Genomic DNA, 13,270 nt, shown 5'->3' on the forward strand with positions numbered 1-13,270 from the left:
TAGAGGAAGTGCGAGGCAAACACGTGGCACGGGCAAATGAAACCTGAAGAAAGGCGTAGAAATGTTTGTTTAGAACTTGTGCAATATATATATATATATATAGGGAATTTATGGTCCACAATTCACGACAGATTGTGGAGGACGGATGTTGTTATTGTCTTTTTGTTGTTGATAATAAACCATAATAAAGGATTTGAAATAAAAAAAACTCAACAAAAAGAAAACTTGTACAATGTGGAATGGCAGTGTGTATGAAAGTCGATTCCTAAGAGGGTGGAGCTTAACCGACCAGACGTTGTCTGTCATTTTATATACGATAAAACTACATTATAGATCCTAGTTCGTATCTCTTCGTTGTGTGTTTCTGTTTAAGACTATTAAACTGTCACAGCGTACTTTCGAGTGAAATTTATTGCATATCACTTCTGAGTACCAAAAAAAACTTCTACGTTATTATCACGTGGTACGTGTTACTGTATTCATCGTCAATATAAGCGCATTTTATAATTTCTCGACAAATGGGTTATTCCACGTATATACAGAAAGTTCCGATGATGGTGTTATCTGAGATATATTTGTATTATAAGTTATTTAAACTAAACGAATTAACAAATCTGGAAACGTCCAAAACTTTGATGTCAAATGCGGGTCTGTGAGGCCCCGCGCGCCTGCTAGAGGACGACAGCGACGTAAAACTAGTCACGTGACCTTGAAAGCAGGAAGCGCAGCCACATCCACAACTCGAGTCAAACTGCAGACAGCTCGACCCACTCGCCCGTACCACGATTGAGAAAATATCCATCAGACAAGATGTTTTGGAGGCTTTTCTTCGTGACATTTTTACTAGGCCTCTTGGGGTCGACGTCCGGCCTAGACTTGGCGGAAGGTGAGTGGATTTCTCATCAAATCGGCTTGGAAATTGAACAGTGAAAGAGCGTGTTCCTGTTAGCTCAACGGCGATTCAAAACAGTAACGTTATGTCACCCCATACGTGTTCACCTGGATCGTGATTTTAACAGCCGCGATGATCCAATGAACAGAATACATGTGTTGTAAAACGCACTTTATGGATAGCTCCGTCTCGCATGTGGACCGGTTTGTTTTTGTCCAAGACTTAGTTTGCCTTCACGGATCCTAAACTGCCAATACGTTATATCCAGCTTTGTTAATGTTTATAGGTTTTTACTGGAAAGATTGATCTCTTATCCTTTGTGTCACTGTAGCTGATCGCCGAGCTTGCGGTTATGTAATGCAATAAAGATTTGCCTTTTGTTGCCTGCGTTATGAGGACTATATTTATCCTCAGAATTTCATGCCCGGCTGTAAAATAAACTATTGTCAGTACATACGTTAAGCACAAAGACATAGTTAGGCAGGCCCCATTGTACTAGGCCCGTGTTTCAAGACTTAACCTCACTAGGTTTTTAGATGTGGGTTTCTGGCCAGAGACAGTAGACCGTGTCCACTTGGTCACAAGTTTTGGTTATCTTCCCAGTCTCATCTATCCGCAATTTCCCAACCAAACTATTTAAAACAATGTGATGGGTCACAGACAGGGAAGAGTTGAGATATTCTGGGCATATTCTATAAATCTTGTGCTTTAAAAAAAAGGAAAGGCCATGAGATGAAAGCTGACACATGCTCTGGTGGAAAATCTAGGTCAACGATTCATGAAACTGGTTGGAACCCTTATGTGAATGTTGTCATGAATATGACAAGCTCTTTGTAGAAATGATAATCATGTGTGTACAATACATTGACCGCTATTTAGAGATCTTAAAATTGTAATGTCAATGTTTTATGTATATTGCGTATTTTTATAGTTCTATGAACGATCTTGCACTAACAACTATAGTATTTTGGTTGAATTAACATTAAAGGGATAGTTCACCCAAATATGAAGATTCTGTCTTCTGGCTCTCTACTTGTTCCAAATCTGTATAAATGTCTTTGATTGATTTAACACAGAGAAAATTGTTTGGACAAATGCTTGTAACCAAACAGTTTTTAGAATCCATAGACTACCATAGTCAGAAAAAGTGCCCCAGAATGAAGTTTGCTGTTCTACATTCCTCGAAATATCTTCTTTTTTCTTCAACAAAACAAAAAAATATAAAGTAATTTTTCCTAATAACTGTTTGGTTATAACAAGCATTCCTCCAAATATCTTTCTCTTTGTTCATTAGAAAAAATGAACACATGTATACATGTTTGAAACAACTCGACGTTGGGTAGATGATGACAGAATTTTTACTTTAACCTACTTTTAAAGTTCTGTCAAAGCTTGTTGTTCATCATCCGTTCATGATACCCACTTGTACTTATTTGTGATTGAATCCAACCATTTTTACTTTAGAAATCAATGAATGAAGAGCAAATTTGTCATTTAATTGATTGTTTCTTTTGCAGATGGTTGTATGAAGTTATTCAATTGTGAAGCATGCTCGAATATGACTGACTGCCAGTGGATGAATTGCACAGGTCAGTTCCTTCTCCATGTCTAATTCAATACGCATATGACACCATTAACATGGCATAATACAGACCACGATACATGTTTTTTTTGTAATAAGAGGCTGCTTAAAAATAATGTACGTCAACATTTGTTTCTAGATAAGCTTTTCTCATGGGTGGGAGGGAATGACGTTTAAGTGAATACGGCACGAGCCTTTTGAGTTCATGTCCTATTACACACATGCCTCACCCGACCAACTAGAGATAGTGACTTGTTTTATGTAGTATATAAAACGCACACTCTCATTTCACTAAAAGCAAGTTTAGGTAAATTAATATTGCCTCGAAGTAGGCATGGGATTTATAAGGACTGAATATCATGAATTGTTTCTGATTCAGTAGTGTTGAAACTTATAAACTGTTTGTTTCACTTAAAGGAAAAATACAGACTTAAGCTAATACAAGCAAAACACTACTGAATCAGAAACAAAGCTTGATATTCAGCCCTCATAAATCACATGCTTACTTCCTTCACCCATTTTGCAAGGGTTTTTAGATTAATAAGAAGTCTGTTGTGACTCGCAAAATATACAAGTCTTGACATAGTCAAAGCTTAAAGTAACAGTTTAGCCAAAAATGAAAATCTTATTCACAGTATCAAACCTGTATGACCTTTTATATTAAGATATATATAAGATATTTTGAAGAATGTATTTGTTCATCTTTTTCCTTACAATTTAAGTAACTAAGGATTATGTTTTTAAAGTCAGTCAGGTTGGGAACAGCAATGTGGATGATTAAATGATAAGTTTATTTTGGGGTAAACTATTCCTTAAAGCTGTGGTCAGAACAAGTCATTTGCAGGATGGAAGTGCATAAAGTGGTACTAATGTGACATCGTAAACCTATGTGTGTGTGTGTGCGCGCACTGTACACAATTTGGCAGTTTATTTAGTTCATTTGGTACTCTGTGCTAGTTTGGTGCGCCTGAAGTAGCTGGCCTTTCATCCCTGAAGCCCTTCTCTGTGCCTCTTTGCTAATGGTTGATGTAAAATGAATCAGAGAGAGTAAACGTACTAATGAAACGCACACACGCTGTTGCTATGGCGCTCGGGCTCTTCAGGAACAAGACATAAGAGAGAAAGGTGGTATCATAGAGGAGAGACGTGGAAAATTCAAATGAGACCGAAATGAATAAACAAACAGAAGGAACCAGTGGTGAATGAGTGCATATGTAACAGGAGGGAATTTTCCCAACTGGGTTATAATAATAATAAAAAGCTTTCAAGAATAACATTTGGACTTTGAATGCATAGATGACCTTGAGCTCGGCATTTTCTCAATATAAATTCTTTATCATCTATTTATAGATTTTTACAGATGTACGGTTGTTCTCTTATAGTGGAAGAGGTTTGTGTAACATTGTGACTGTGACCAGAAATTTTGCTATACATGGGACGGGTGGTCAACTTTGCCCTCTTATTTTTGAAGCGGTGGTTACATTAGATAGTCAGTCAGTCGCTTGTGTTTATTCTTATATGAGGTATTTGTTTTTGTATTCATGCTGTCTTTGTTTGTTTAAAAGATAAACAGATTTACACTTCATTACAGATTGGGCCGTTACACTCAGTAGTACTGTTCTAAACCACTTCCCTTAAAAATCACTTTCGCTGGTTTTGTTCTCGGGTTAAAATTAAAAGTCAGCTGTCTCTCTCCACACCCACCGGGTGTGTATTGTGTCTCTGAGAGTGGCCTGTTCTCATCGGTGGGGAGAAGTGGTCTGACGGGATCCAGCAGGTGTAGCGTACTGTATGTAACCGCACCTCCTCCCCCCCACAACAAAGCCAATGGTGTTAGCATTGTGCTATTGGCTCCCTAGAGATGACGCGATCGTTTTACACTGATTCAGAGAAACACAACACACTGGAAATAACTGGGTCTCTCTTGCTGTAGTGCACATAATATACACAGTTAGAGAGGTAGAAATGTTTGGGGTTTTTACAAATATTCTGATCACAGGACAGGGTTTTGTTTTAAGGGTGAGTCACGGTTTCCAGGAGCCTGATGGAAACAGGTCCAAATGTAAAAGGTTAAGTCTACATGTAGAAATGCCACTTGTAAATACAATCATTTGAAATATTGACTTAAGATGTCTGGTCGTTGCAAGAACAGTTGATCAGGAATTTTTAGAGAAGAAATATTACAACTTTTTATTGAATGTGTTTTATTAATGATAATAATAATCCGTTTTCAATCTCAACTTGATAAAACGGCCTAACAATAAGATTTGCTTGAGCGGCCCTTTAAGGTGATAGTTCACCCAAAAATTCTGTCATTGTTTATTCACCCTCTTGTCCTTTCAAACATGACTTTCTTTCTTAGATATTTTAAAGAAAGTTGGTAACTGAGCGCCGGCACCAATTCATTTCTATTGTATGTACACAAAATACAATAGGTGCCATCACTGTTCGTTAACAACATTGTTCAAAACATTGGGTACGACATCTTTTTTATGTTTAGGTGAACTATATCACTTTAAGAATAAATCTTGCAAACATATTGCAGTATGTTTAAATGATACTTCACCCAAAAATGAAAATTCTGTCGTCATTTACTTATCTCCGAGTTGTTCCACATGTGTATAAATATCTTTGTTCTGATTAACGCAGAGACAGATATGGTAGAATGGTTATAACCAGACAAATTTTGCCGCACATTGACTCCCATAGTAGGAAAATTACTTTATCATTTTCTTTGTTCTGTTGAACAAAAAAGAAGACATTTGAAGAATTTATTTAAGAATATTTTGACAACAAGCATTCTTCCAAATATCTTTCTTTGTTCATCAGAACAAAGAAATGTATACAGGTTCTGAACAACTCGAAGGAGAGTAAATGATGACAGAATTGTCATTTTTGGGTGAAGTGTCCCTTTAAAACAGAATGTGGATCTGATCCAGTTGACATTATATGTATTCAGCTGAATGCTTTAGTGTGCTGGTGTAGTCCTTTTAATGTAATGAATGTTTATACATTTCCAGTCAATTATTTCTCAAAACGTGGCTCCTGAATGTGTTTTACCGTATGTTTGTATAAACTGCTGAGGGCACTTGTAGTGGAATGCGTGGATGCTTTTTGCCAGTCAAGCACCTACTCAGAAAGCACATTTGTCTCGGTGTAATGTCACAGTTTGGAATTTCTACATAAGAGCCTTAACTTTCACAAAAGCTTGCGACATTTCTCTCTCTATATGTGTTTCGATTTGAGCGCACATAAAACTCAATGTACTTTCATAAACAACCTTAGTTGGTTTAACTTTAGCAGCGGTTTTCAACCTGTGGGACGGGAGTCACAGGACCCATTTTTGGGTTTCACAGCACAAGTTAGACAGGTTTGTCAGATAGTCCATAGATCCATCTTTCTTGTGTCATTTCAAACCTAAATGACATTTTTTTTCTGCAGAACACAAAAGAAAATAATTTGAAGTATGTTGATTACCAAACAGCATTGGCTCCCATTGACTTCCATTGTATGGACACAAGACCATTTCTCAAAATATCTTCTTTTGTGCTCCACAGAATAGAAAGGCATATACAGGTATTGAACAACAAAAGTCTAAATAGAAGATAAGAGATTTTTACGTTGGTGAATTGTTCCTTCAAAGACTAGCAATTCCAGTGAATTTGATATCAGACCATAAGTATTTAACTATTCCAATTAAACATATATTTCATTCATATTATGAAATATAAAAATACTAAAATATAATGGTGTATTTTATACCTAATATTAATTACGCCAAAATGTAGGAAAGTACTTTACAAACAAGTATTGGATTTGTAAGTATATGAGAACTGTTTCCTGCTGATTACAGTAGGGATAGCTTAGGGAGGTTTACATTTTGTATGTTTTTAATTTTTGTACCTTCACATCATAAATCGACTCTATGACGATAGTATATGAATTTTAACTGCTGAATATCTTACTGGAATCTGTCTATAGCTGCACACCCATGACTATCATAGCAATGAGTGAGTGACGCATAAGGATTACACAGTCCGTAAAGTGAATTACGAAACAATGTGTTTTTTTTTTATCAGTAGGTATTTCGGCTGTCAATGCTATGTTCAACACAGTGAGATTCTCTAAATGAAAACCAGCTGATTCTCGTTTATTACGTTTCCTCCTTATCGCACTTCATTTTGCCAGTTTGTCCTTGTTTTTTTAACTGGATTGCAAATATTTTTTCTCTTTTCTGTTCCATTTTGCTCTTTTTCTAAAGATGAGTAGAGTTGATGGAATCATTCAACCTACACCAATAATCTTGTAAATCTTTTCAGGCAGGTCTGGGTGAACATTGGCTTGTAGATAGAATGCATCTTTTGTTTCCAAATTTATTTATTTTTGCAATTTTACTGTGTCTAATACATGTAAACAGACCAATGATACAGAAAAACACATGTTAGTGCCATATACCCTATTAATGTTATGAAATATATGTTTGAAAATGTCTTATTTATCTTGTTTATACAGATGCACAACTGTGTCGTAATGCTTCCATTGAAAATGAAACGCTCGGCTGTATCAATTTCAACTGCACTGGTAGGTCCTGTCGTCATCTTGAGCTTTTTATTTTAGTAGATTTAGTCGAAAGATGTAAAATACCTAGATTTAATAGAATAAACAATAGATGCATTTCTACAGATTATGAAACTGAAGGCACCTAAACGACTAGCACATTAACTATTAATGTATTGTCTATTAAACTCTATTTTCTCAGGGACATCAACAGTGAGCCCACCAGTGACCACCCCTGCCAACACCACAAACAGCACCGTTCGGCCTTCTAACAGTAAAAGACTTGCTCTCACCTCATTACCTTTATAAACACCTCAAAACTATACAAAGACACACACCTACCTACCTAACTCCTGCACACTTCAACTTTCTGAAACATTTTGCTTGTTAATACGACAAATGCAATATTATTCACATGTACTTTATGCAATCACAAAATGTTTAAATCCTGTTTACACCTTTGTTTAGGTCAGTTTACCCAACACGGTTTGTTTTCTGTAGGCAATAGGAAAACGCTTGAGTATATAACACAGAAGAGGCTGTAAAACGTAATGCGTCTGCATTTGACTGTTTATTATTGAGGCCAAAAAATTAATCTCGCACTTTCTTTCTGTTTAGCCACCACAGTGATCACCACTAAATCACCAACAGTGGCACCGACTCAAAATGGCACAGTCTCGAGTAAGTACAGCTCGGATGTCCACACCTCTTTTAGAGTGATTTGTCACTCAGCAGTTTTAACAAAGTAAATCGACTTGTCGGACTAGTTACGAAGTGGGGTGAAAGGTAACAACTAATCAAAATGCGTATGTAGCATTTGCGTAATATACTAGAAATACAGTTGTCAGCATCATAAAAATCAAGAATTTCATCATTTTCGTATTTAGATTTTGAATTCCAGACATTTGATTATGTTCCACAGATACCACGACCGTGGCACCTACTACTTCTCCACACAAGAAGTCCACTTTCGACGCCGCCAGCTTCATCGGAGGAATCGTCTTAGTTCTTGGCCTTCAAGCTGTCATCTTTTTCCTTTACAAGTTCTGCAAGTCCAAAGATCGTAACTACCACACCCTGTAACGCACGCTGCCACCTGGAGGCACCACGCAGCACCTCAAATCCCACACTCCTGCCCTTACGAGAACGAAACAGAGACAGTGCACAGATATTCCTTCAACACCTTTGTGATCTCCTCTGTTTAGCCATCTATTCGAAATATCTCGTGTGATTTTAGCTTTAAATTCAAGCTCTCACAATGGCTCTGTAAATTCATTAACACGTACATTAACACACATACACACAACATACAGACTGACGCCCTCGTGTGAAATACGTCCTGCCACTTCAAAGCCACAAATCATCTCTATCAGCTCTTTTTTTAGTCCGTGATCAAAACAGTGCTTTGTCTTGCCAATATTTTTGGCGATTTGGTTTCGAGGCACTGTGAGCCACCGAATTCCATCGTATTGCTGTAACTGTCCATTTCCAGTGTTAAGTTGTAGGATATATCACGAGGGCCTGTTCTCTTCACTAGAACCGTGTTTTCAGTTGTTTTTTGAGGTTGCTGTGAATAATGTTTCTTTCTATGGTGTCCAGTGTCCGAATGAAATCACAAGAAACATTTAACATGCGTCAATCCCCTTCTCTGTGCCTATACTCCCATATAAAATGTCAAAACAATGCTTGGATCGATTAGGACTAGTTAGGTTTTTCCTTTCCAAAACCCTTCAGACTTTTGGTGTTTTTGTATTTTTTTTAATCGTATCTTCATTCATACCAGCCAAGAGAGCACACACGTGTATTAAGTCACATAACACTGCTTATTTTAGTCTCTAGTGGCCAAAACTGCACGAAGGACAACCGTCAGCTTTTAAAACCCATTACAAACTGGCATTTTTTTGGTCATGGAGAATAATCTTGGCAAAACTGCAGTTCCTTGCTTACCGTGTGGATTTAGAAGATACAGACAATTTTAAGATGTATGTTTAGGAGTTTATGAGGATTTAAGCCAAAATTGAGATCAAGTAATAGCTCTTGGTTTAGCATTAGTTGATTCTTCTGCAAAGAGGGGCACTTTGAGGGCTGGGGATCGTGGATCCTCTTTAAAATGATAAGACAGTTGAAGTGCCTTTAGATGCAGGCGGTGGATTACTTTAGTTGAGGTTGAGGAGTGATAGGTTTAGTCCCTCTTCCTCTTCAAGCCTTAAAAGTGTGAATGTGTTTGTGGCGAGCGGTTGTTGAGGTTGTATTTGTGCCAGGCTCTGCTTTAACCTGCTGGACTAGACCGTGTTTGTGTGTCGGATTGCTTGTGTTGATGAAATAGATATAGTGTCTGCCAGCTGGACTGATTGCTATACAGAGTAGATAATAAAAAGATAAATAATTTGTTTGCTGTTTATGGATTAATGCTTTCCAAAGGCTTTCGTTCTCGAATTGTTTCGCTTGCACACAAATGCTGGTTAGATTCTAGCACTCCCGATGCTCACGTTTTTCAAACTGATCAATATTTATATACTGAACTCCTATATTTGACCAGAAACTGACCATATAAATCAATATTAATATGTAAGGCACTAAAATGTCTTAAGATTTATGTAGGTTTATGTTGATGAGCCCTTGTGCTGAATGCCATTTAAGAAGTACATTTCTAAAACTGTGACCGAGCAAGGTAAAAACGTCTTCAAGATTTGTTTTGCCTATTCCGTCTGTGAACCAACTGTTGCTACAATCATCCACAAAGTTATGGATGGAATCTTAGAACAGATGTGTCTCGGATCAACAAACAGATTGTGTTATGCTTAGCTTGGATTCCTTGGTTTGGGATGTGATTCTTGTGGTCGGGGGGCTTCTGTTCACATTCAAAAGTGAACTTTGGCCTTGCCTGATACCTGCCTTATGTGAAACAGTGGTTTTGGACTTATTTGGTACTCGGTTCGTAAATTTCGTTTGTCTGGCTACTGAACTGATCCATGATGTGGACGAGGGCTTCAAACTTTAATTTGTTTTTTTCCTCCATTCCTGTGTTATAACGTTTGGATATTAATAATCAGAATAAGCTTGCTGCTAATAACATCCTTGTCGGTTTGAAAAGCGTTCAACGTTCTTTAGGTTGCGAATCTTTTAATGGCGAAAATTAATCTTTTTTTATACAGTGTTGGTTCTTCACATGCCAACTCTGAAATGTTAAGCCATTCCCAGCATTGTGTTTATTTCACGTTTCTTCAAAGATGAATGTCTAAACTCTTTATTGATTCTCTCTCATTGCTTGTGTATTGTCGTATCGCAGTGCATTAATGTTGTGCCGAGTAACTAAAAAGCTGCTATAATGCATCACCAACTTCATCCCCTCATTTTATTATCATAGTCTTAGTATAGTCAGGGAAAAGTTTGCCTTTTTGCTTCAGCAATGCCAAATTACAAACACTGCTGTGTTTGAAATGTATTTTTTGTTATGACTTAACCAGTGCTGACAAATCGATTAATCGTGATTAATCGATTACAAAATGAATGTTTGTGTTTACAAAATGTATGTGTGTGGCATGTATATTTATGTATATATAAATGCACAGTCCTATGTGCATATATGTATTAAAAACCAACGAAACACCCCACACACACACATAAAAAACAAACATTTATTTTGGAACCGATTAATCACGATTAATCGATTTGACCGCACTAGAATTAAGACAAAATTACACAGCTCCTCACAGTATTGGCTGTCTATTATTGGATTTTACAAGAGCCCACTTAGTTGCAAATGGATTTGAGTTGTGCATGTCGAGTGCTGTAAAGAGCATTACTTGTTTCATTTAAGTTTTTGAATTACAAAGAGATCGATGAAGTTTGCTTATGTTTTGTTGAGAATGTAAACTGCACAATAAGTGTTTCACACCTAGTCTGTGGCATTTGATCTCTAGCGCCATCATGTTTGCATGCATTTATCGATGGATTTTTACAGACACAGCCATGAAAAATGCCACTTTTGTTGTCCCTCCCAACACACAAAGTGTTGCATTGCTGCACCTTTTTGAAGAAAAAGTGCCTTAATTATTTAAGATTTGTGAATGAGGATGAATGGTGAAGACATACACTCAAAGGGGCTTGATCTTGCTGGAATGATTGTTAGGTTTATTGAAGTTGTCAGCGGATAGAGAGGAACATTGAGTATTGCATCTTGCTTGTGCCATCATTTTTGCTTTTGTTTCGACATTTGAAGAAGGTTGCATTTCTTTCGGTTTCATTTTTGTAACTTTTGGCCTGTTGTGCTTTTTCTTAATAGCTTCACATGTACAGCGCACGCCCCATGTATGCTTGATGTTAATGATAAGACACTGTTCTTGCGTCTGCTGCAAGAGTTTGCCTTAATTGTTTTATGCTCTATGTTGGTTTTACTTCTCTGGTTGTCAGATTCTTTAATTTGTCTTTTGTGTTTTTCTTGTTTCAGACCTGCATTTGCAGATAGGTTTAAAATGTTGTGATCAATTAAAGTTTGAATATGGTAAAACCAACGTGGCTGTAGTGTGTTTTTTGTGAAAAGTTGTTAATAAATGTGAACTGCAGTATGCGTACAATATTCAAATATCCAAACAAACGCTCCATGTTACATAAAACAAACGTATAAGGCTACCAATATGATTGGAAACTTCATCCCAAATTAGTCGTCATTATATTTAAGGGAATATATTTAATTCTTTAGATTCTCATGTAAATTCTAACATTTTTGCCTTTCTTATGCAGAACAGAAATGAAGATATTTTGAACGTTGATCATGAATGTTGGTAATTAAACAACATTGCCCCCCTTGAATTCCAATTTATGGACACAAAACCACAATGACATTTCTCAAAATATCGTCTTTTGTCTTCCACAGAAGAAAGAGTCATATGCAGGTTTTAAACAACATGAGGGTGAATAATAAATGATGACAGATTTTTTTATTTTAGGTAAACTAAGCAAACAGTATTTCCCCAAAAAACACAGATGACTCATTGAAACCTCTAATGCCTTGACAATGTTTTAATCTGTGTTGCAAGGTCTCTGTGTCCTAGAAAACTGTCCTTAAACTCTGGAATGTTTAACTAACAGGATATGCGGTTAGCCTGACGGTCAGCCTCATTCTTGCTTATGTGGCCAGATTTTGATTCTGGACAGGATGTGTGTGTTATTATTAAAAATTTGAATTATCTTATAAACCATTTAAAGAGGGATCCAGTATCACATGGACACTTTTTGTCCACGGTAACAGGTGGAGCAGTGATCTTTAAGTCTATAAGATTGCCAAAATCAAAAATAGAATTTCCAACTAAGAATCTATGGTGTTGCTACATGTGTGTTTGTCACTCCAGGCTACAGTGTTTTCTTTACTCAGTGTTGCTCAGTCCCGGGTCAGTTTTTGTAATACTGATTTAATTTGTACTGTGTCGCGGCATAATCCAATAAAACTGTCTGCACAACACAAAGTCTGTTCAGTCTCCCTTAAAATGCGACCGTTCCCTCTGATTTTCACGTCTCTTTCTTTAACAGCTCTACTTTCTTGTTTTCATTCTCTCAACTGATCCTATGACTATCATTCTTTGTGGTTGTGATAAGATAAATGTCAGGGAAAGGATCATTTTGTAGTGGAAACAGTGAAGGAAACTGTGTCAGCTGATTTTAAATCTCATAAGACACACACACAAAAACTGACGCTGCAAGAATACTATATATTTTCTCTTGTCTCCATTACACTGCCAGATGTTACTGTTACCCCAGTGACCAATACCAAAAAAACAAGTGGATATTTAAAGATAATCTATTTGGTGTTTACAATGTAGGTAGAATTAAAAATAATGCAGTGTTGAATTTTTTTTCCTTTTTTGTGGGGCCTTCCAAGATCCTGCATCTATCAGATCAAGTGCTCACGAAGGACTGTTTTATTCATTGGGATATGTCAAACATGTCTGCATCTATATTGTTATTCAAAACTTGCATGCATATGGCGTCGATCGATTTTTTTTTTTTTACGATATTTATAATTAAATATTCAGAAGTGTAAGTAATGATCGGATTCCGAAACAAGTCTTAAACTAGTTATAAACCATTGTATTGTTTAAGCCTATAAATCCAATTATATGTATTTTTTCATAAATATATTTCAGTGATTCTACAAGTCATGTTAACAATATTTAATTACAGCCTTGTTGACATATATTCTGTAATTTTCAACAACCCTATTGTGAAAGATCATCACCCAT

At 36.6% G+C, this 13,270-nt stretch overlaps 1 protein-coding gene across 1 annotated transcript; it reads left to right on the plus strand.

The window, feature by feature from the left end:
* Positions 1-705: 705 nt before the first annotated feature.
* On the plus strand, positions 706-11,545 carry cd164 (CD164 molecule, sialomucin). Its single transcript, XM_056764790.1, has 6 exons — positions 706-886; positions 2,410-2,481; positions 6,987-7,055; positions 7,234-7,305; positions 7,650-7,712; positions 7,954-11,545. The coding sequence occupies exons 1-6, from the start codon at positions 811-813 to the stop codon at positions 8,112-8,114; spliced, it is 513 nt and encodes a 170-aa protein (XP_056620768.1). The 5' UTR covers positions 706-810; the 3' UTR covers positions 8,115-11,545.
* Positions 11,546-13,270: the final 1,725 nt, after the last annotated feature.

The sequence above is a fragment of the Triplophysa dalaica genome, chromosome 13, assembly GCF_015846415.1.
Source record: "Triplophysa dalaica isolate WHDGS20190420 chromosome 13, ASM1584641v1, whole genome shotgun sequence".
In the NCBI taxonomy this organism is placed as follows: Eukaryota; Metazoa; Chordata; class Actinopteri; order Cypriniformes; family Nemacheilidae; genus Triplophysa; species Triplophysa dalaica.

What these genes read in the sequence shown, in the direction of transcription:
- cd164 (XM_056764790.1), top strand. Translation starts at nt 811, where the DNA reads ATGTTTTGGAGGCTTTTCTTCGTGACATTTTTACTAGGCCTCTTGGGG. An exon ending in CCAGTGGATGAATTGCACAG is followed by an intron (nt 2,482 to 6,986) that starts GTCAGTTCCTTC and finishes TTGTTTATACAG; the next exon opens with ATGCACAACTGTGTCGTAAT. An exon ending in CACCGTTCGGCCTTCTAACA is followed by an intron (nt 7,306 to 7,649) that starts GTAAAAGACTTG and finishes CTTTCTGTTTAG; the next exon opens with CCACCACAGTGATCACCACT.